Source organism: Armigeres subalbatus, chromosome 2 (assembly GCF_024139115.2).
Source record: "Armigeres subalbatus isolate Guangzhou_Male chromosome 2, GZ_Asu_2, whole genome shotgun sequence".
Classification (NCBI taxonomy): Eukaryota; Metazoa; Arthropoda; class Insecta; order Diptera; family Culicidae; genus Armigeres; species Armigeres subalbatus.
In genome coordinates this window covers 22,846,182-22,870,720 of record NC_085140.1, presented here as the reverse complement: position 1 = coordinate 22,870,720, position 24,539 = coordinate 22,846,182, and the positions used below count along the sequence as shown (strand labels likewise).

Below are 24,539 nucleotides of genomic sequence, written 5' to 3'. Positions count from 1 at the left end.
ATTGCAAGGACGCCCTTATTCACACTAACTACTCAGGGAGTAGAAGGCCGAGAAGAGCCACCGCTGCCTACTAAAGCGTGAACCGGATACCTGGGACTCCCACAATATCCGCGGCAATAGCAGCAAACGATGCCCTGTGCGTATTTAGTTTTAAATTTTGCATAATTGACATTAAATAGAGAATAACTGGAACATGCTCACCAATTGATTTCCTTTGTTTGCGTCTCTTATTTCCCTGCCATCTTCCCTTCCTTTACCATCGCATCGGTTTGAGGCAGCAGTGCTCGACTTCAGTGTGATCCCGGTAAAGTAAAAAATCGACAGATACTCCAGCTCAGCACCGCGACGATGAAACGCATGTGATGTTCGGGATTTCTTCCTGGTGTCTGGTAGATGAATGTCACGATTGCTGCAAACTTCGGCAGTACTTCCCTGAGCCATATCTATGTTGGTCCAATGTTTTTCAGCGTTTCTCTTGTTAAGGTGGTTATACAATAAAGCCACAAATCGGCCATCTTGGAAACCACGTGCTTTTTCTAGTGATTTTTCAAGAGCACGAATTATGACAAGCACAACGTCCATGGGGATGAAACATCCGTAGAACGTTTGCTTACTTATGCTAAATAATCGACTTTAATTTCAGCATTGTACGAAAATTATAACACTAGATTTGAACTTTTGATAATAGGACTAATAGGAGTAGAAAGCCGTGTGGTGAATTTAAAATTCACCACATGGCTTGATTGCACAATCACCTTAAACTATAAGAAAATTATTTTGAGCTTTTTAGTGGAATGTCTTCACTTGTCATAAGACGAGTTAATACAATCCCATTGAATTCCACCACTTAACTTGTTAAACTATGTGATTGGAATATTTGGGATTACATATTACATGAACTCTGGTCCACTGGAAAAACTATTAAAATCATGAAAAAGCAAATATCTATTTAAAACTTAAATACGGTACGGTGTTGTTCAGAGTTTGATGTTTGAACTTATTCTACAAGCAGAATAAGATGAGCCGTCACTCATCACACCCTCTCGTAGAAAATTCTTTCTTTACTTTATATATTGAACAGTAATTCAAATACGATCATTTGTAATTAACAATCTGATTAGATAGCTTCTTTCGAAAATGTAGCTAATTATTCCCACAACATTATTTATAATAATAATAATAATTGAACTGTAAGATTTTGCTAGTTTTCATTCTGTATCTCTGTGTTCATGTCTCGTCCACTTTCTTCCGGTTATTTCTGTCTTTGTTGGTATTGTAGTACAATCGGTAATTTTTTTTCTTCTCTTGATTACTTACATAGGCACTGTGTTTAAGGCATCTACAAAGTGGAGGTAATAATTAACATTTATAATTTTCTTAATTTTTGTTTGTGTTTTTACGTTCCATTACCCATTTTGGTTGGTTAGTTTTGGTTACTTCTCTATACTCATCCGAAGGTTGACACTTTGATAATGGTCAATTTTAGTAATCCATTAGTTCCAGGACTTTACCGGTAAAGATCTAGTGTTATCAGCTAATCGCTTCGTGATCACTTCGTTAGTATTCGACCAAGTTCCGAGTAGAAAAAGGTTTATCAGTATTGTGTTAGTTTCACCAGTTCGGTTGTATAAGGATCAGATTAGTTAAAATATAGGCATCCAAGTGGTATATTGTGAATTATTTTAGTTTATGAAATTCGAAGCTGCAGATCACTTTTTTTGTAATCGATGACACAGGCGGATTTAGAGGTGGGGTACCACGAGACGTACACCAGCAGTGTAACGCTGATTCCCATAGCTGGTGCCGCCGGTGATCGATGACAGATCGATGCTTGGAAATGAAGCATTTTGGTGACGTTAGTTAAATATTGGAAATTCTATCAATTACGGAACTTTGCTACGCAGGAAGATGTTTTACAGTTGCGTTCCCTTCTGCTGGATGGATTTTTACTACTATAATTAAATATGTGAGTATCTATTTGTTTCAGTATGGCTACAATTGGTTCACCCCTATCTTGTACCAACCACGTGACTAACTTGCAACTAACTACCCGCCTATTAAATAACGGCAAAACTAAATATTTTCTTTCAAGGGTTAAATAAGAAACAAAGGGATTTCGAAATCAAACGTAATAAATGAAACAAAAACGTAACTCAAAATCAATGTAAAAGTCATTTTTCTTTTATTTCAAACTAAGACGTTATAAACCTATGACTGGAAAAATGAAATTTAAACTAGAAGTCAACTAATCCACTAAATTAAAACAGAAAGAGCAAAAACCGATATCATCTACATATGTGTATGTGATCTGCCGTCTCTTTCTTACACTGCAGCACTGCTGGTAATTTTCCGCTTACAGAACTTCGTTTAGTTTATTCACTCGCTAATATTTGGCCTGGATAACTCTGGGTTGATTTCATTCTCTCTACTTATCTCCTGTATTCCAGAATACGCTTGCAGTTTTACTCTCGCTTGCTCCTATAGATTATACAGAAATTTTATGATTTTCTTTCCTCGAATATATTAGGATTTAAATTCATTTAAATTCAGCACACCACCTTTAATCGGAAACTTTATGAAACCTCAAAACAAATTTGAAATAATTAACGGAAATAAATATCATTGCCATTACGAGTGGTTGTGGTTCAGCTACATTCTACTTCACTTTATTCATTTTGTGAGTTCATTTTTTGCTACGCAGTACTAGAGCTAGAAACAAAACATAGGATGTGGAAACGAAAAAAAAATAAACAATACATGCACGTTTTGTTTGTATCGCATTCTAGGCTGAACTGTTCTATTCTTTTCTCTCCAAAGTACAGGAGCTAGGCATAAAATTAGAGTAACTATAAGACAGCAGTTTTTGTTCTGCAGTACTAGATCGTACTGCAGGTTGTGAAAAGGTGAAAACAGAAAAAAATCTCTTCCAAATCAATGCTATCATACTCTGCTGTCACTGGTCTCTTTCTGTGTTTAAAAAATATACATGATTTACTCCTCTGGTACGTAATCCTATTAATGGCACACAAACTATGTTTTACCTAGTTTTTCCTCAATGTTCTTTCAGTTGTTTAGCTATTAAGAGCCTATTAGTCCATCCTAGGTCCATTCTCAGTTTGAACCAATTTACCTAATATTCACTCGTCTCGCTCACTCTCGCAAGCAACTATACATAAGTGAGTGTTTCAACCGAGTCCGCGTGGCGACTGCGAATAGCAATACCGGCCGCGGAAATGTTTCATCTTCCCGAATGATATGTGGACTTGCTCAAAGGGCGCTCTGCAACGTGATTCTATCCGTTCCAGCTTGTGGTTCCTTTTTTAAGCTTATGAGTATCATCTTGATTTTTCTCCTCGTTCTGCTCAATCGACGCGGTTGCCGGGCGCACTAAATTACAATCTAGTACTTCCCGTGTCGACGCGCACATTCTTCCTCTCGTGTTAATGTTTTTATCCCAGTGGGAAATGATTGTGTCGCACTTTGAAAGGCTACTTTGCACTAGAGTAGAGTTAGGTTATAGGAAGGGTGAGTACGAAACTCTCCTTATTTGTTTTTTTTATCTCTGTATTGTGTAACTGTAAATAATGACTATCTCTTGGCACCCATCAATCGCGGGTGACGTACTAGAATCGGTAATATTCATGACAGATTTGAACGAATAACACGTGCAATATTTGTTTTGTTCCTTAGCAGACAGGTTTTTAACCTTCAACTGCTTTCGAGTCTGTGGCAGAATTATTCAAACGCACACAAATTACCTTTACAACATTCACACACGCACCTGATTTCTTAGTTTTTGTTTGTTTTTTATTTGTTTGTATTCTGATACATCAAACATACCTCACATGTAAACAGATAAGTAATACACAAATGTAATCTTCAAATGACATAATTGCTGTTTGCAACGCCATTTTGTTGTTTTTCTGAGTTTTGCTTAACCTAAAAGAACACAGCAACACTTATTGTTGTGAAACATCAACATTCACATCCATTAACGGGACTCCCTGCGGTTCCCCTTGGCTTTCGTCAGTACGTCCTCTGGGTTTTCTATCTCTTTTCTATACCGCATTGCGATAAAAAATATGCTACATTTATGACTGATTTTAGCGTCACCAAATTCTTTGTCGATCAACCCCTTTCACCTAAATATCTTATGTCGACAAATAGATTGATCGAATTGTACGTTTCACCTATTGTAAATGTGGCTCTTTCTGGGCGAGTTGTCCCAGGCTGTACTGCATATCAATAGTATTGCACTTATCCAAACGAAAAATGAAAACTAAACCGATTACGTAATTATGCCCGAAGCGAGCTTTGAAAAGAAAATGTTGTTTCCAGTTCAGGAGATTTCCTATATGTACACATGTTGTTGGGTAATGGCGAAAGAATGTGGCCCGACTTACGACTGTAGAACACGACATTTTTAGCATCTCACCGATAAAATTGCCAGTTGGTAATACCAGGTTCTGTTCAACCCATGTGAGCAATAATATAACATAATATGACTTCGGTGATCAATTTCAGAATTTTATTGCATTTTGATTGATTTTGTTCAATATAATGGTTGAAACATCAAACTGAAAGTTATGTCTGCCATCGTTGAGATTAACGTGAAACTATATCCTGAATGTATATAAATGACAAGCATTCTTCAATTAATTACCAGTTACAGTTATTGGAAAATGAAAAAAAAACGTAAGACAAAATTGAAGGGTTACAACACTTCAAGCCAATTTTTTACTAATTAATCCATACAAAACACGTGTTACCTTCCACTTTCCAGTAAAGGCTCACGTACGTCGATTTCGGGTACTTGAGTTGACTCAAAATTGAAGGCCATGTGCAGCTACAATTAAGAGCTGTATGTGTGATTTTATTACAAATTGATATCTTGCTCCGAACTTGCACTGAATTTTTAGAATAATCTTTTATGATTATTCCTTAATAAGAAAAGCTTAAAATAAAATATGATTTTTTAGAAGCCAATTGAAACCTATATATAATATTGAAAATAAACCGAATTACGTTTCTCATTTCTACTTTGTGTACCTAACATTACAGAATCCTGTTCTGAAGTTTTAATTAATAAATGCATAAAATTATGCATGCTTTGAAGATCAAAAAAAGTCATCTACAATCGGAGAGCAAGCCACTTTCTTTCGCGTGCCTAACAAGCACAAAAATGATAATATACAATAAGTTAAAATTGTCGCTTTTGCAACCCTTCGCTTTACATCACATTCATACAAAAACACATAAAACGTATTCGCTTCACATGCATACAAGTTCCCACCAACTTAAACTAAAAAGTCGAAAAGAAATCTCTTCAGAATAAGAATCATCTGATCTTTGTGAACCGAGAATCACACTTCGCCACCCTTCAATAGTGTTGCTGCAAATGTCCCATCCCTCCAACTGGCGACGGTGAGTGGTGATGGCCGCCGCCACTATTGTTACTGTGGTTGCTGCTATTGTTGTTGTACGGGGATGTGGACTGGCTCGGATAACCACCGACGCTACTATGATTACTGTTGCTATTACTATTGACGCTCGCACTATGATAGAAAGGATGGAGATGCTGCGACGAGGACGGTCGCAGCTGCTGCTGCTGTTGCAGCTTTCTACTGTACTCGTTCTCACTACTGTTGTTGCCACCCATTAAAATCTGGTTCGAATTGTCGTCCAGATAAGAGCAGTGCTGTTGTTGTTGTTGCTGCTGCTGCTGCTGTTGATGGTGGTGACTACCGTTGGACATTAGTGCACTGGTTCCCCCGCTGGAGCCGCCGCCCTTTGAGGGCTATGTGGCCCAACCCTCGGAAATTCTGGGTCTTTTATGAGCACTGCTGGCACCCACTGGGGAGTCGTAGTCGGGTAAGTGGCCGCCACCGCCGATGTGTCTGATGTCGACAGGTGAGGGTGCGTTTGTGGGTGTGACCGAGCCTGCAAACAGAGGTGAACCTAGGATTACTTTCATTTGGTCTGTTCATTGAGGCTGATATCGGGAAGTACAATGTTCTTGTCATATTCTTAAATTTCATGAACAATATTTGCATTAGAAATTCGGATTGGATTGTTTTATTCCAGTCTACTAATTCAAATTATTCAGCATCGTATTAGTTACATAAAAAACATACTAAAGACTAATTTGTCTTTGACCATACTGCTTATAATTACATATTCTTGTTCCATCCTTGCTTCGTTTTTTATCCATATGATACCTAAAGATGTGCGATTACAGCAGCATAGCTGAAGCTTCATTACTGGGTATACAATAGAGTGGGGCGCAGTTGTATGGAAAAACGTAACCCAAGTAACAATTGAGGTTGTATCATAGTTTTATAGCGTTCTTCAAAACCTAATCTCAAAACCTTCCATGCAGTCCACGCAGTTTCCACAACTTACTGTAGATTTCTATATAACCATGTTACAGCCAGTTGGCCCAGTTTTATTGCAATCATTAAAACCTGATATGCGTTCCAGTTCAGAACCAACGGTTTTATAATATACTTCAAGTCTCACATAACACATGCAACATAAAACCTCCTCCAGACTTTGTGGTTTTGAGAACCACTATATAACCATGATACAACAACTTCATGACTATGGTACAACAAATAAGCCGATAATTAGGCAGTTGTCAACTCTCAGGTTGATTATTTGTTTATTGTTTGTACTCGAATAAAAATATGTTTTTCTTCCGGCAATGCATGGATTACATGTCAACAACAAAAATATCGGAATTATTATCAGCCATGTTCAATAAAGGTTCACTTCTGGCTTTTAGTGTTCTATGCATGTTTGAAGGCATGCCAGGGATTTTTCATGGTGGAACCATGATAAATAATCAGTATTTTAACAATGCCCTTCGTTAATCAGTTATTATATAGAATTTTTCAAGTTTAATTAATTGCCTTAGTCAAATACTTTCAAAATAATTTCAATAAACAAGCACTTTGTTTGATCAAATAATCAAATCATTATTCTTAAAAGTTATTAGGATGGCCAATTTTACCGTTTAAAAGGTGAAACCTAAATATGCATGATATTTCGATTATGAAATTCATTATTTTTTTTATCGGCGACATTTTTTCGAATAAAACTATGATGGCATAAAATATGCCTCTATATAACCATTACTCCTGAACTGGCCCTATCTTGGTATTTCAAACAACTAGAGGTTTTATCTTTGCCTTCCTCAAGACCATGTTACGACTAGCAAGTTTTATCTTGGTCAAACTAAAAGCTTGGTAGTTTTATATATGATGACAACATGACAACGTAGACAGATATAAAAAAATCATAAACAAACTTTTTCTGCCCTCGGCGTCGCATGCAAGTACTTTTAAAAGTAAGTATTTCAATTAAATAGCATATAGTGACAATTGTTAAATGGTACATTTTGTACCATAAAAGTGTTTTACTCGTGTTAAATTAGCAAAGCATGTATGAATTAAATACATATGTTCATTCCCCTCATCAGCAAATGTTGTTTGAACAGTTCGACGACCTAAATATATAAGGGAACTGCTCCTGGATTTCATCTCATGGCTCCGATGTTCATCCCATTAAAAGCAGAGCAATTAAAAGGTATTTGATTTGTGATTTTTTTTTCAGCAGGAGTACGCATGTTGACAAAAAGTGACGAAATTGGTGCCATATTTCTTTGCTTCCCGATAAGATGAATGTGTTCAGTGAGTGAGATAGAGATGTGTCCCCTACATAATTCACTACATAGAAAAAACTGGTAATATTTTTTTTTTCATTTTTGACTTAAATCGAAATGAAAAGACTTCCGTGGGTCAAACAATTTGTGCTGAATTTGAAGTTTGGTTTATATCCATAGTATACTATACCATATTATGGTAGTTTAAAGCTTCGTATTCCTATGCAGATCTTCTTCAAGATTAAAGGTTAAATGTGTGTTTGAGACAGGACTCTACGAAGCTTGGCAGCTTTTATAAGTCTTGATAAAAACCAACATATAACTTAACTGCTGGTTTTATGTCAGTTACATTTTTTAGCTCTGAGGAGGAACATAGGAGCATTATAAAACCTAAAGAGCTGTGTTTTTATATTGGAATTCAAAACGTTGTTCTCAAGTACTTTTGCGGATCAAATTAAATGACAGCTATATTCAACCAGAATAAAACTTTAAGCATTTCTACATGCCGTATTAAAACCTCTATAAAACTAACATAAATCTTCGAAGCATTGCGATTGTTACTTGGGAAACTTCATCCAATCAAGTGAGATCAAGGTTTTTCTGAATCGTTTTGGAACCCCAATCAACTGTGCAAAATATGGGCTCGATTGGTTGCGTCCTCAATTTTCACATCGCGGTTCAAATTTATATGGAGTTTAGTATCGGAAAACGTATTTTTTTACATTTTTGCTTCTAGCGGCTTTAATTGACCTTTCTCGTCAAAATTTTATTCGCTCAATCGATTCTTTGGCATATTTAAGGTCAACTTTCCCAACTGGACTGAAAAATTCACCAATGTTCGTTCAAAATCGGGCCAATCTAAAAAAACAGCACTTTTCGATTTTTGTTTTTGGTTTTAAAAATAGTTAGAGGCTTCAAAAAAGTTCTTTGGGAAAGTATACAGATACAATCAAAATATTGATTTTCTAGGGTCACCCTAACATTATTTTTTTGAAATTATCATAACAAATAATACAAATGACTTACAACAATGGTTTCTTCAAAATTAAATAAGGAACATCTTCCTATATCGTACAATGCTAAAATAAGAAATATTGAAATTGAAATTTTCATCTCAAAATGTAGTGGAACCACCCTATTGCAACAAACTTAAATAATAAGCCTTGACTTTGCTGAAGATACTTTGTTCCCAAAATATAATCTTTTAGAAGGAAAACATTCCTCCTAATTTCCCGGCGTAGCCCATCGTGCATTGGCCGCTAGTTGAACAGAAAAAGTATAATTTATTCGAACAACCTGATTTTGGAGTAATCTTTTATCCAGAAAGTAATACATGTTTCAAGTGACGTAGCCGCGAGGGAGGAAGTTGGGGTTAAACCAACCCACCCAATCTTTTTCATAATTGTTACCTGCTTATACGGCGAGTGAGAACTTTTCTGAATAGTAAACGATTTCTCGAATCAAGCACGAGACATTATTGATGACGAACATTTCTTTAAGATGAAAAGATATTAATTATTACCACTAGTATCTTTTTTTTATTCCAATGTGGCAGTGTAAAATCGCATGAGATTGAATATCGTATGCTGGTCCACGTTGTGTACAACTATTTTCTTACCCTTCCTTCGAAAGTGTCTATAATTTCACTTTGTATGCGTTACGTAGACATGTTGTGTATTAATATATTAATAAACCTCTTGAATTATGAATTAAAATGTATGGGAATTGAAACAAATTCATTTTAATATTGAAAATATAATTACAACAAATGATATGATATGAAAATATGCTAACTTTTCTGATTTTTTTTCAAAGAAACAATTGATTTTTATTGAGTAACAGCCGGAGACGAGCCAGCCTAGAGCTGAAATACTCCTTAATAAAGACACACACAAAATTGAGTAACAGATAGAAGCATGTACCACAAAACTTTCTCAGAAAAGCGAAAACGTAAAAATTTGAAGAGATTTCAAAAATTTCTTCAGTGGAAGCTAGATAGCAAATGTGAGCATGTTTTGAGACACTAATAGACCAGTTATATGCATGTATGTGTGCGTATGTGTGCAAATTCTGAAATTTACTACCATATAAATTTCACTCATTTTTAAGGTATTAAACAAGATTAGGTTTACAAAATTGGGGAGCCATAAGGCAAAATATATGTTATTATTGAACGCTATTGAGTTTCGTTCAGATCAATGACTGATTTAGATTAATGGATTAATTAATATCAAGATTAATTAATATCAAGGTCTCTGCACGCACAGTTGAAAGTATGCTCTTTTGGGCAGAAATATGCTCTTTTGCGGGAGAATGGGACTATCCACAAAAGGAGTAAAATTTGATACACACAAAAAAGTTTCACACACTTTTCCTGTTTTTAAGCATAAATGTTAGTCATAATTGTGCATAATATTTATTCCTTTTTGTGCGTAGTCGCATTCTCCCACGAAAGAGCGTACTTTGAAGTTATAATTGAATACTTTATAGTCAAAAAAGCATACTTCAAAGCCTTTTGTGTGTAAACTTTTTTAACAGTGTGGAGTATACATGCTGCCAGCGTTACGATAATTACCAACCAATCATGTTACCACATGTTACAATAGCTATTCAATCGGACGAGCGCCTGATAGATAGGCAAGCTGGCATACAGTGCGCAATCATTCGTTTTGTTGTCACTGAACCCATGGCATGGACCCTGTTACGTTGGGATATGGATACTTGGAAGTAGTGTGTAACGGTGTAAATCCGGCCATATCGTCAGGCTCGGTACAACACTGAAGCTGACAATATGGCGTCCCTAGCCCCGAATCCCAAGGAGTCAGGAGACCCAAAGGGTTGAATGACCTGGGGGTGAAACAATTAGCCAGGTCATTAACGGAGTTTGTAAAGGTTCCACAGAGTGAGGGCTGCTTCGGCGGCAAGCGGGTGGCACTGGGTGGGACCCTCACACCCCCAAGTGGTGCACATGTGGTGCAAGCGAAAGTGCGTTACTCGTAATACCCCCACATAGTGAGGGACCGAGTGTATGGGTGAGCACACAAGTAAGACTCGCATGGTACGCATGGTCGGTAGTGTTAGAATGACTAAAGTCTGGTGAGGCCTGGCAGGAGTGTCAGGGGCAGATACCTGTGCTGCACCTCAGAAGTAGGGTACACGAAAGTCTCGCTACGACTGGCAGAAGTGTCAGGGGTTGATGCTGTCAGGGGGTTGACATGAAAGGGTCTGCCTCGTAGCTGAGGTAGGAGCGCCATAGGAGCCACCAACCTAGGGTCGCCTCCGGCTTGGTAGACAGGTGCTACCCTGTTGCAGGACGGGGTGAACACCATACTGAGTGAGGACTGTCCATGTTGTGAGATGGCGGCATGGGTACCCCCTGCAGGGTACCTATTGGTCCTCTTGCAATCATTCAAGCGGCATAAGCAGGTGAGTGTTGGGGCACATGTGGTGCCAGTGTGTCTTGTGCAAATGTGTTGCATGGGGAGTGTCGGAGAGTTGAGGCGCATACGTGCACTCATGTACGTCATGGAGAGGGCGCAATACCCAATAGTCATCCCCGAAGTATTGCCTAATTGCGGGCCGGGGAATGACTGGAGAGGAAGGAGTTGGTTTTAGTGGGTCGGGAGTGGTGATCCCATCCCCACACTTCCTGGATTCGCCTCCCCATTACGACTCTTGCAAACGCTGTAAGGCAAACAACCAACCAACCAACACACCATTTTCTTCATAAATCTTTAACGCAATGACCGATTGTGATTATATTCAATAGCGATCAACTAGGGTTTGTACCCTGTCGAATGCAACTTGTTGCGAGAAAATCGCTTAAGCATTACTATATAAAAAAATGGCTAATGTTTTTCAGTTTTCTTGTGCACACACACACACATCCACACTCATGCACACGGACAGACAGACATTTGTTCAGCTCGACGAGCTAAGTCGATTGGCATATAACATTATGGGTCTCCGAGACTTCTATAAAAAGTTCGATTTTGGAGTGAAATGATAGCCTTTCGGTACAACTTCGTTGTACGAGAAAGGCAAAAAAATAAGTGTGCGCCTGATTTGATTTTGTCTTTTTTTTTCATGTTTTAATTTTTTCGGTTAAGTGTTATGTTGAAATTAAAAGAATTCATGCCATGTCGCTATAAAATTTCCATAATTTTTTGAAAAACTTATTAAAACAGGCAACTGCAGCTGCACTGCATAATTCAGTACGCATTAAAAATATAAAAAAATCTTCCATACAACAAAACAGAACGAGATTATATGGAATTGAAAGCATTCTAATAGAACAGCGATGATCTTACATTATATCGCTTGAGACAACTCCGTTCTAAATATTTGTGAAAATTGAAAACGATTCATTGCGCTTATAATGGACTTGCTAGAAAGAAGTTGAAAAAACACAAATTGTATAAGAAAATTATTTTGAGCTTTTTAGTGGAATGTCTTCACTTGTCATAAGACGAGTTTATACAATCCCATTGAATTCCACCAATTAAGTGGTGGAATTCAATGGGATTGTATAAACTCGTCTTATGACAAGGGCACAAATTGTATTTGAACGACGTGGGGCGTGAAGTCGGGCACAAAAACCAGCCAACAAAACTCATAACCTGTTTTAGAGATGAAACATTGAAATGCATCGAATGCCTTGTTCCGCTTAACAACGTATCTCGGTTTACCGGTTTTTCAAGGTAGGTGATCAATTTTTTGCCGAGTTAATATCTGCGAGAATCATTGATGCCCAGAAGAAGTGAAATGTTCTTAATCCAGAGTGTTTTTGTGAAGTAAACTCAACTAATAGAGGGATATTTGATTTTTTTTTAAATGTCATGCCAAACTGTCAAAAAAGCACTTTTTTTTGCAGTTTGACGTGACATTTAGAAAATTTAAATATCCCTGTATTATTTGAACTTACTTAGAAAAGACTATAAAAACGTTTAGATGGAGTAAAATCAAAGAGCAGATTGTTTTGCCCTGAGACATTTAGAATAATAACAATGGACGTAGGTACTATTAAAAAGAATGCATTTGTCACGATGGTGTACCTAATGATGAATGTGAATACTTCATAGGTCCTGACAAATTCATTTACTTAATAAGGATATTCTAGGAACGATTTGATCAGTTCAACATCTTCAAAAAGTTCTACTATATTTGAAGATCTCAGAAGTTGAAATATGCGCACAGAGGCATCTTATCTGAAAATGCTGTTTATAAAGATTTATATAGGAGTCCAAAAACCTGTGAAACAAAAACCAAATTGTTTCATACAAGTAATTGAAACCTCTTCATAAAGGAGGCTCAAAAACACATTTCAGCATAATCGGTCAACGTTTGGGCGATAAAACTCTTTGGAAATTTATATAAAGAAACATCGAAAAACAGTGATTTGCAGTTATATGGAACCATTTATTATAAGAAGAGCTATGCTGCCGTGAATCGCATATTTGTCCCATATGAATTGGAAATCCAGCAAATATGGGACAGATATGTGATTCACGACAGTATGATACTCATTAAGTTATTGTAGAGAATTGAATTCAGAATATTATGATAAAAGCCGCGAGACGATTAGGGTTTAACCGACAAAGTTATTAGTATTTACTGAAGTGTTGTAGCTTGTAGGGAAACGGTTCAGCATTTCATCTCATAGCTCCTATTTCCATCCCATCAAAAACAATGCAATGAAACGGAATTTGATTTATTTCTTATTATTGTGATTTTTTTCAGCAGTGTGCACGCGTGTTAGCTAAAAAAAGCGACGATATTGGTGCTATATTTCTTTGTTTTGCGATGAGATGAATATATATCCAGTGAGATGGAAAATGGAACAGTTCCCCTATGTGTGTATTTATTTATTACTTTTCTAGTGTAAAAGACACAAAATTTGCTCAAGCTACAAATGGCTTGAAATTTGTTAAAATTTTTGTCACAGTAAAAAATGAAAATCAAGCTTAAAACTTGACTAAAATTTAAAAAATTGCCAAGGGAATAACAGTAAAAGCGTACCAGCCCAGATCGTTAAACTCGTGGAAAGTAGTAATTTTCTGTCACGATTTGAAAAATGGTACGCACGCTACAATTCGTTGCCCAACAAGGGATTACAGAAGTGAAGCAAATGACCAAAGGCCTGGTCGACAACAAATCTCCCACCGGAATTTTAGTGCTTGTTGTTAAAGGAACGGTCGCACCGAAATAAGTGAAAATTGGCTACTTAGTGTTGCAAAAGCAGGCAATTGGATCCAAATCCATTTCGTTGATTCAAGTGTCTTAAGTTTGAATATACAAGCAAGGACTGCAATAGTAACAAAAAGTGCAGTAAGTGTGGTGAAGAATTTCATGAATAATGTACTAATGCAATGAAATGTGTAAATTGTTTCGGTGAGCATGGCGCTTTCTCCAAAGGATGCCCAATCCTGGAGAGAAAAAAATGATAACGAAAGTGAAAGTGGACAGGAACGTATCATTCTGGGAAGCAAGGAACATAGTCGAAACTGAGGGTAAAACAACATATTCTAATACGTTGAAATCCTCTATTGATGGCGAAGTAAAGAAGCTTACTGAAGAGAACAAAGCATTAGTAGCAAACATCTACGAGTTAAAGGAAGAAAGAAAAACATACGCAGAAAATGAAAAAGCAATTCGACTCAATCAAACCAATACAAAGAAGAATTAAAAAGTTCCGTCTATGGAAACGAAAAAAGTGATTCAAATAGAAAAAAATACCAAGAAATGCAGGAAAAGTGTGATTAACTACTTACTGGATACAAGAAAGAAAAACAACGAAGAAAGCTAGCGGAAAAGGAGATTGAAAAGCTTCAAGAAAACTGCAGTAAATTTGAAAATCTATTTAAGTTGTACGGACACAAATCGGACAAAATACAGAAACACTATCGAAATCTCTTACATAGATGACGTAACCGAGCAGATAGAATTGATAACAAGACAGATAATAAAAGCAGCCGAACAATCAATTCCAAAAACGAAAGGGATTGTCAGAGCAAAACAAATACCCTGGTGGAATAATGAAGTAGCTTTTGCAGTGAAAGCGAGAATTTTGCAAAGAAGTAAAAGAGTATCCCTAATCCCAATCATACACAAGACTTCCGGGAATCGAATATCAAAGCACAAGTGATTATCATGACAAGGCAAAAAAGAAATCATGGGATGACTTTGTTCAAAAATTTAACGTGCATTACACCAGCAAAAGAGTTGTAGAACAACTACAGCAAAGTTAAAGCATACAAGAGCATAGTTGATAGCCTGCCTTATATTCTTATTATTGGCATTACATCCCCACACTGGGACAGAGCCGCCTCGCAGCTTAGTGTTCATTAAGCACTTCCACAGTTATTAACTGCGAGGTTTCTAAGCCAGGTTACCATTTTTGCATTCGTATATCATGAGGCTAACACGATGACACTTTTATGCCCAGGGAAGTCGAGACAATTTCCAATCCGAAAATTGTCTAGACCGGCACCGGGAATCGAACCCAGCCACCCTCAGCATGGTCTTGCTTAGTAGCCGGACAAATATCCAGTGACAAAAAATATACAAACGCATTTAGGACATTTAAAAACACGAAAAATCTCCGCTAACAATCAACCAGGACGACAGACCTGAATATAATACGAATACGGTATTTTCCAAAAATGAGTTGGAAGAAGCGATGGAAGGACTGAACTGCCGTAATCTGGAAAAGTGACGTAACAGCCATTTTACAACATGCATGTTTTCCATTTTCTGTTAAAGAGCTCGATGAGTAGCACTCGTTAACACTATTTTTGGAAAATGGCGTATACGTCACTTTTTCAGATTACGGCAGTGAAAGGATCCTCCTGTAGTCCAGACGGAATCCATTATGCCATGATTACCAACCTCCCAATAGAATACAAAAATCTTCTTCTCAAAACTTATAACGGACTATAGGAAAGTTCAATTTATCCAGAAATCTGGACTAAATCAATAGTAGTTCCCATGTACAAGGGAAAAGGAGAAAGAAACTGTCCATGGAACTACAGGCCAATCTATTCGAATAGCTGTCTCGGAAAGATTTTTAGATAATGATTAATAATCGTCTTATGCACATAATTGAAAAACGGAAGCTTATAATTACTACCAGTTTACTTTCCAAAAAGGATAAAAACACCACAGATTATCTAGCTTTATTTGACACCACAGGCCAAGAAGCAATGCATGAAAAACTCCTAGCACAGGCGATTTTCCTGGACGTCAAAAAGGCATACGATACAACCTGGCGTAGGCTGATATTGAACAGGATCAGCGAATGGAAAATTGGTGGAAACCTTACCAAGTACATTGCAAAAATGCTGGAAAAAGAACTTTCAGATTTAAAGCAAACGGTACGCTCTCCAAAGAAACTGTAATGAAGAACGGCCTATGCCAAGGCTAAGCGTCACTCTATTCCTAATTGCAATTGACACAATATGCTCGAGCATTCTCCAGTCAGCGCTCAAATAGGTTGAAACATGTGAACAACGCACCGGCTTCAAAATATCAACAGAAAAATGCGCAACAGTAGTGTTCAAGAATTTCAGATCTAGAAAGCAAAACAGCCGAAGATTTAAAAAATCTGCCAAACTATTCTTGAAAAATCTAGTCACAAATACCTATGGGTAACGCTAGATCAACATCTCGCCTATAAGACGCATATAGAAGAGCTGAAAGCAATATGTATCCAAAGAATCCAGTTTCTCAGATTCATCGCTTCCAGATCTTGGGGTGGAGATAGTCAAACACTCATAAAATTTTACAAAGCAACTTTACTTGAAAAATGCTATATGCAGCACCGGTAACTTCATCAATATCTAACGAAGAAACAGAAGAAGTTTGCAGCAACAGTTTAAGAGAATTATGGAACCAGACTAACAATTGAACCGAATTCAATAAGATCCAGAAGCAGCAATATCGTTGAAGACATTGAAGCCAACCTCCCGGCAACTAGACCTTTCTACACTCTGACCAGTGCACCATGGGAAAGAATAAAGATAATAGTGGATAATACCATCCTGAGCGCAAAAATGGGAAGAATAGTATCGAGCTGAGGAAATTATTTGCGCAACGACTTCACACTAAATATAGATTCCACTCTGAAACCTATACCGATGGATCAAAAACTGATTCCAGAACGGGGCTTAGTGTTATCGTAGACGGAAACATAATACGTAAAAGAACTAAATAACCAAATAAGCATTTACAGTGTCGAAAGCATGGCAATAATAGAAGCCATACGCTGGATATCTAACCAAGAGAGAGTAGGTTCATACATAAAATGCACTGATTCTTTAAGTGTGATCAACAGCCTCGAAAAAAAAAGAAGATAAAATCCATTCTTAAGGATAAAATCATCAATTTGTATAACGACTTGATAATAAATGGAACATTCATAACTTTCTGCTGGATTTTAAATCACATAGGCCTTCCTGGAAACGAAAAAGCTGACAAGGAAGCCAAGCAGGCCCTAAAATTGAACACTGTCACGCATGAAGTAGTGGATCAGAAAGAAATAAAAACGATCATCAAATCCAATATGACCAAAAAATGGGAAATGGAATCTAAATCTACCAGAGACAACAAACTAAGGGAATGCAAAAACACAATTATTCCATACAGGGAGGTATTCACAAGAAATCGCAGAGACGACATCATACTTACTAGGTTACGAATAGGCCACACACAACTAATTCACACATATATTCTGGAAAAAAACAGACCTACCAAAATGCTCAAAATGCGACCAAATGCCAACTATCAAACATATATAGTCAATTTCCCAGGATACGATGCCGCACGTAAAAAAATTGGACTCCAAACGAACATTAACCTTTTGTCTGTGCTCTGGGGTCAATATGACCCCAGGCCACTTTGAGTGGCTGCCATTTTTTTAGTTTTCAACCGATTCTCCTAATTTTTGGTAGTTTGGTAAAACTCGCCGAGATCTGTCTCCTAGGTGCAAATTTGTTTGAAAAATCTTGAAAATATGCGCTACAGTGTACTTTTTTCAAAAAACTTACGTTGTCTGTTGAAATTGCTATAACTTTTTTAATGTTCGGCCAATTTTGGATTTTTGGGGCTGTTTCGAAAGATAATTTAATCATCTTTCAGGTCATTACCAAATATTGACTATAGGTGGGCGGGTACTCGCGGGGGAGGGGTTTTTGTGAAAAATGGTACAAAACAGTGATTTTTTATGCTTATTTTACTTATATCTGAAAATCCTACCCATTTTGAACTGCACCTTTTCAAAAAGGTGCAGGAAGGCGTGTGCTTTGACATGAGGCATTGATTAGTTTAGAGCTTGGTCGCTAGGTAGCGGTATATTTGAATTCATTATGTTAGACTACTCAAGTAATTCCGATATGTATATGAAATTTTCCTCATTGTAAATATTCTTATCTTGAAATTTATAAAGATGACGTCTTTAACAAAGTTCGTCTGGTAGGAATGAACTGTCATGTGACGGAATAAATAATTAGAAAATTTACAAATATGCTTCGCTAGTGTACTTGCAATATTCTTGCATATATGAAATATTGCTTTAGCTTGAGATCCCTCATACCTACACCCAAGTTGTATGCGGCAACACTGTTCAGAATGTCTAGCACTACAAAGCGGTGCTCAATATAATGCACACTTCTTCCAATTTTTAAATTTGTGCGATAAGAAAATTAACACTGAGAAGAATTCTATATATATATCGGAATATCTTGAGTAGTCTAAAATAATGAATTCAAATATACCACCACCTGGTGGCCGAGTTCTAAACTTATCAACGCCTCATGCGAAAGCACATGCCTTCCTGCATAACCTTTTTAAGAAAGGTGCAGTTCAAAATGGGTAGGATTTTCGGATATGAGCCAAATAATCATGAAAAAATACTGTTTTTGTACCCTAGTTCACTAAAACCCCTCCCCGCGATGTACCCGCCCACCAATAGTCAATCTTTGGTAACTACCTGAAAGATGATTAAATTATCTTTCGAAACAGCCCCAAAATTCAATTTGGGGTTAATTTGACCCCAGAGCACAGACAACGTAAGTTTTTTTGAGCACATACTGAAGGTTAAAGAGGCATTAGTCGATGACAGTGACCAAGCAAAGAAAGTTCTAAACTTTTTCAAATAAATTGCGCTGATAAATTCTATATGACTCGAAGGTTATCAACGGTAATATGTAGGGGGAATGACGGCTTTGGCAGGTTTTGTTCTATTATTGGCAGGAGGGTTTTTTATGACTGATTATGCTCAAATTTGGCCTAAACATTCTTTGGATATCAAAGAATATTGTGGCCAAATTTCATAAAATTTGGTCTACAAAAACACCCCTGATAATAATAGAACAAGACCTGCCAAAGTCGTCTTTCCTCCTACATCGAGAATCAGGAGGTCAACAAAATACTCAACATTCTGCATGAGCGGAAATTATCAAGCATCATGAAAGCTCTCCAAAATTACCTGCAGATCTAGGAAAATGAAAATTCAACCACCGGAAGAAACCAACGAATATTCGAAACAAGTGCAATTAAGTTACAAAGTGACCTACAATATACAATAACTAACAAACTCTGTATGTGTCAGAAATCATCCAGACTTAATATCTATTTAAAGAGTCTTAAATTAAATTTAAAAAAAAACAGCGGAACAAGCCACTTTTCAAACAATTAAGAAATAATCTTTGTTAAATACAGAAAAATCATGAAAATTATCAATTATCAAAGCACAAAAACAGGAAAACGCATAGGAAAAAATCAATTCAAAACAATCATTAATCAAAAACCAAAAACTATAATTCAAATTCCAAGTTTCAATTTCAAGTCCACACAAACAACAACAAAACTCACCTGGCGTCGGCGTTAGGTGCCCCGTCGAGGACGGCCTCGAATGTATCAGATGCGAATGGTTCAAACTGCTACCGAGCGCCACCGACTGGGAATTGCTGTGACCTCCCACCTGGGCCATCGATGTCACCGTGAGCTGATTGCTGTTCTGTTGACCGTTTGAACCGCCGCCGCCGCCACTACCACCGGGACCACCCCCGCCCCCACCCGCACCGGATCCGCTCAGATTACTGTGGTGGTGGTGGTGCGAGGACGATTGGTGCTCCCGAGGGGGCGAAATCGGTTCGGCCTTGATCTTCACCGACAGCGGCGAGGTCGACGGCGGAGGCGTACTGTTCGGCACCGCCAGGTGTGGCAGACCGCTGCTGAAAAAGATTCTGAGTAAGTTTGAGGCAAAATTTAATGTTGACACCAACTACCGAAAGAAAATCAAGGAATCTAAAGAGAGAGGAAGAGATAATGCAAATATTGAGCGTTCAGCGGGATGCGGGGAATGGACGGATTCTGGGGTAGGGTTAGATCGGAAACGAAATTAAGAAGCGAAATGTCTAGTGTCTATACTACGGGGTCTACTATCTACCTCGAGTGCTGTCCGAGGGAGTTCATGGCGTTTTGCGCGTGGGCATTACTGGCCGCCGCACCCCACGAGGCAATCATACTCAGGTCGGAATTGATCGAGAAGTCCTGCGCTCCGAACGAACCGAGCGTTGTGGTGTAGTTCGACAGGCCCGGTATGGGCGTTTGGAGCGCCACCACCGGGGTGTTCAGGTTGGACGTCTGTTGGCGGCTGTGTTGCTGGAATTTGAGATTTTTATCATCAGTTTCTTAAAAAAATTGATGGATTATGATTCGGTGGGAATTGAGCTTACCTCCACGTAGGAAAGATCGTCGGTATTGATGGTGGGGTTCATTGGCGTTGGTATCACTACCCGGAGGTTGGATGACCTTGAGTTCGCACTCCCCGGGGAACCTTGCTTGATCGCTTGATGTTGCACTACATAGTAGGGATATGAAGGGTGGAAATTTGAAATTAGGATGCATTTCTTTTGCGGAGGCTGCACACGCACACAGCAAACGTATTAGGTATGCTTTGGTGAGTAAGTGAGTTAGTGGCAAGCAAAACTGTTGACTAAACAGCTAGTTGAGTAGCTGGTTACCAATTAGAACGCGTAGCTGACGTATATAGCAACATAATTCATCCAAAAATATTAATCGCTACTCCGTGAATCAAAAAAGTGCACAATGAAAGAAACGAATGTGAGTCACTCGGTAGGAGTGAACCAATAAAACACTTCGAGAACCTGTCGCTTTGTCCAACTCAAACGGGAACCCGTCGCTTCGAATAATACGCCCATAAAAAACTGTCGCTCCAACAATGTGTTCAGTCAAATACTTGTCGCTTAGAGAAATTTAATTTCAGAACTTGAGCTTCGGCTTGATTGATTGCCCGTAGTTCCAACTCCATTATGACCAGATCAGCTGTTCTTGCACAGAGAACCAACAGATGTTTGCTTGGGATTTTGTGTGGGAGAGTAAAAATAAAGGTCGCGAGTTCTTCCAGGAATTCCTCCGGAAGCTCCTCCAGAAATTCCTCAGGAAGTTCCTCCAGGAATTCCTCTGAAAGTTTCTCCAGGAATTCCTCCAAGAGTTTCTCGAGGAATTCCTCTGGGAGTTCCTTCAGGAGTTCCTCTGGGAGTTCCTCCAGTTCCTGGGATTTCCTCCAGGAATTCCTCCAGGAATTCCTCCAGGAGTTCATCCAGGAATTCCTCCTCAAGTTCCTCCAAGAATTCTTCCGGGAGTTCCTCCTGGAATTCCTCAGGGAGTTCCTCTAAGAATTTCTTCGGAAGTTTCCCCAGAAATTCCTTCGGAAGTTCCTCCTGGAATTCCTTCGGAAGTTCCTCCTGGAATTCCTTCAGAAGTTCCTCCAGAACTCCTTCGGAAGTTCTTCCAGGAACTCCTTCAGAAGTTCCTCCAGGAACTCCTTCGGAAATTCCTCCAGGAACTCCTTCGGATGTTCCTCCAGGAATTCCTTCGGAAGTTCCTCCAGGAATTCCTTCGGAATTGTATACAGTCCTCAGGGACTGTAAACGTAAGTACTTATAGGGGTATGAGAAGTCTGCAATTTTCTTACGCTCCATATAATTTGTATTAAAAAATATCTAGCGTTCTATAACTAGATGCGCTTCCCCAATCGATGGAGAAACAGGCTTGTCTAATCAGGAAATAAATCGGATGTTTTCAAGACCATCTTTCTATGCAAAAGAATGCTGATCCGAGAAGAAATTTCTTCAAAGTACAAAACACAATCGCTTAGTGACTGCCAAAAGGTCAGTCACACAGATGGCCTTACGTTGTCCAATGTCTATTTTGCGGTCGTGTCCTGTACACAACCCTTCTGAAGTTTTTTTTTCAGATTTCTCACTTGTAAAATCGCAAGTTATGGAATACACGAAAAACTAGACACTTTTTTTTGTTCCAGTCTTTGCATGCTGGAATCAAACATGCTTTCGGAATTATGCATCGAATGTTTTAATGCATCCACAAAAAAGTCGTTTGAACGCTTTTGTTACGATGTATACGAATGAGAACCAAATAGCATTCTATACTTCTTCACTGCGATATGACAAACTTAATCTTGTAAAATTAAATACAAGCTGTAATTCAAATTTATTACGAATAACGTTAATTTCAGTTCCGATTCCGACGTTCCAATCACGTGCATAATTAGTTTTATTTATTAAATTATTTATTAAAAATTTACGTGTCAGTCATTTTGAAATACGCGCTTGTTAAATTTCATTTTTTTCTTCTTCTAAACGGTGTGTGACGCCCACGTATGAATTACAAACTGTATTAAGTGTATATTATGAATCGTATTAAATACTTCAAACTTCAGTGGGCGGGTCACTTAGTGTGACACGAATGTCGGAAGATTACGGCAGCCATAGGGGTAACGACGCTGTAGTCAGTCACGCATCCAAAAAGGTGACTAGAAATAAAATATGTGACCTTGTTTTTAAGGAATGCTTGAAAGTATTGTTCAATCGAACTAACTCTTTGAACAATCCACAATTACAGCAACTTCAGTTGGTCAGACTCTACTTTAGTATTAAGTGTAAGAGCATTCATGAAGTATGTCAATAAATCCTGACACAACATTCAGCACTATTTCATTTTATTCCACCACGTTGATATCTTTTCAGATGCGTATTTCGACCTCAACATTCCACTAAAGGAGCCTAATAATTTTCTCGTGACACTAGCAAAACATGATAAAACAAAAGTCAACAGCCAGAACAATTGTAGTAGAATGAAATTATGTGACTATAACAGACTCTTCAGCTTGTCAAACATACAAAAAATTGAAAGCTGCGTATAGTATGCGATGCTTTCGACACATTCATGCTTAAAAGGCTTATTGCCGTCACGCGCCCTCCATCCACCCTTGTAACTTAATCGTCCTAACGGTAATTCCGTAAACGCGAATCCCTTCCGATGTAAGCCTTGACTTCCACGCTGTAAGTCGATGCCCATTCTATTGCCCGATATGAATAAATAATGTTAATGAAATGGTACGCGCGAGAGTAGGTACTCGAGTGAACCTTGATTTCGGTTGGAATGTTCGATCCAACGACGTTGGAGCTGCCCCACAACACAACAATGTTTTGCCCGGAAGGCACATTGAGGGAAGGGAGGTGCTCCGGGGCTCCAAGGTGATTTTGAAGTCGTCGCCCTCGAGAGGGAAAGGGAAAAGAGGGGGGCTTAAAATTGTCAGGAGTCAATTCGTGATTTGCGTCACAGCATGCTTGACACGTGGGAACGGCCGATGAAAATTGCCAGTGACGACGTGAAGTGAGTCGCCATCGTCACCATTATCGTAGGGGAGGGCGCAACAGAACGAACCAGTTGAGCATGTTGGCGATATTATACTGTTCTGAAATCTAAGACCTGTGCTAGTTTATGCCGAATATATGGAAACCATTAATACCAATTTAAGAAATTAATTTGTAAATAATCCACATTGGAAGGAGTCTTCCGGTCAAAGCTTCATTGACATTCAACCACGCTATTGTTGAGACACTAAACACAACTCAGACAATAGCTTCACTCTTGACAGAGCGATTCAAGCCTCATCAACTTCAAAACCAATGCTAGAGATTCAATAGAGAAAGCATGAAAAAAAGCATTTTAAAATGTGAACATTCACTACTAATTCACTATGCGTGTCTCAACGTTACCAAAACTCCTTGTTAAATACTTATAATAACCAATCACACACCTCCATGATGCAATATTTTTTTTATTCCAATTTTTTCCGTTTTCTGTTTTTAATCAATAATTTGTCATATCAAGCTTGTCAATATTGTCCAACTGGCGGAAGTTTAGTGTACAAGCATATATCGGATGTTTTATCCTAATTATATCCAAAACAATTCACACAAAATTCTGTGCCACAATACCCAACTAATATATTTACAATCCGTCTCATTGGTTAGTTAAACAATAATAAAAAAGTGAATCATCAACAGGCAATCTATCACTTTTTTTACGATCCTTCCGAGCAGATTCGTTATGTAGAGTTTTCCCCAACATATACATTTCCAGAGAAAAACTTATTGCGCTTTAGCAGAGACGTTCGCTCCGGTACTGGCGACAATGAGTGGCGTTAATATGGTTTTCCCGTTTTCTGACCGGCCCACTCTAGCGACAGCAAAAAGACGATGCCATATACCTATAGTTTATTTCTTTTTCGCCTTCAAACAGCCTCGTTAGATGAGTTTGCAAGTTTTAATGAGCATGGACTAATAGGGTATAAAAACACGTGGATTATTATTCGAAAATGAAAAAAAAAAACTTCGAATTTCTTAACACCCTTTTGAAAACATGTTAAATTATATAATTTTTTGAGATAGTTGCTGTGAACTCTGTTTAATATGAAGAGCGATTAATGTAGTAGAATAGTACATTCCGTTTCAGATCAAAAAGACAGAGGTCAAACTTTGCGTCAGAT

At 38.0% G+C, this 24,539-nt stretch overlaps 1 protein-coding gene across 13 annotated transcripts in view; it reads right to left on the bottom strand.

Annotated features, from left to right (window-relative positions):
• Positions 1-2,159: 2,159 nt before the first annotated feature.
• Positions 2,160-24,539, bottom strand: part of LOC134218211 (myocyte-specific enhancer factor 2) — a 289,827-nt gene continuing 267,447 nt past the window's right edge. For 10 of the 13 annotated variants that reach the window (XM_062697118.1, XM_062697130.1, XM_062697122.1 and 7 more), the window contains 4 exons: positions 20,398-20,522; positions 20,109-20,323; positions 19,532-19,905; positions 2,160-5,958 (listed from right to left, as the gene is read on the bottom strand). In XM_062697118.1, the coding sequence (XP_062553102.1) occupies positions 5,798-5,958; positions 19,532-19,905; positions 20,109-20,323; positions 20,398-20,522 (875 nt within the window). In that variant the 3' untranslated portion in view covers positions 2,160-5,797. The remainder of the gene's footprint in view (positions 5,959-19,531; positions 19,906-20,108; positions 20,324-20,397; positions 20,523-24,539) is intronic. The other 3 variants (XM_062697129.1, XM_062697126.1, XM_062697127.1) reach the window with 3 other exon arrangements.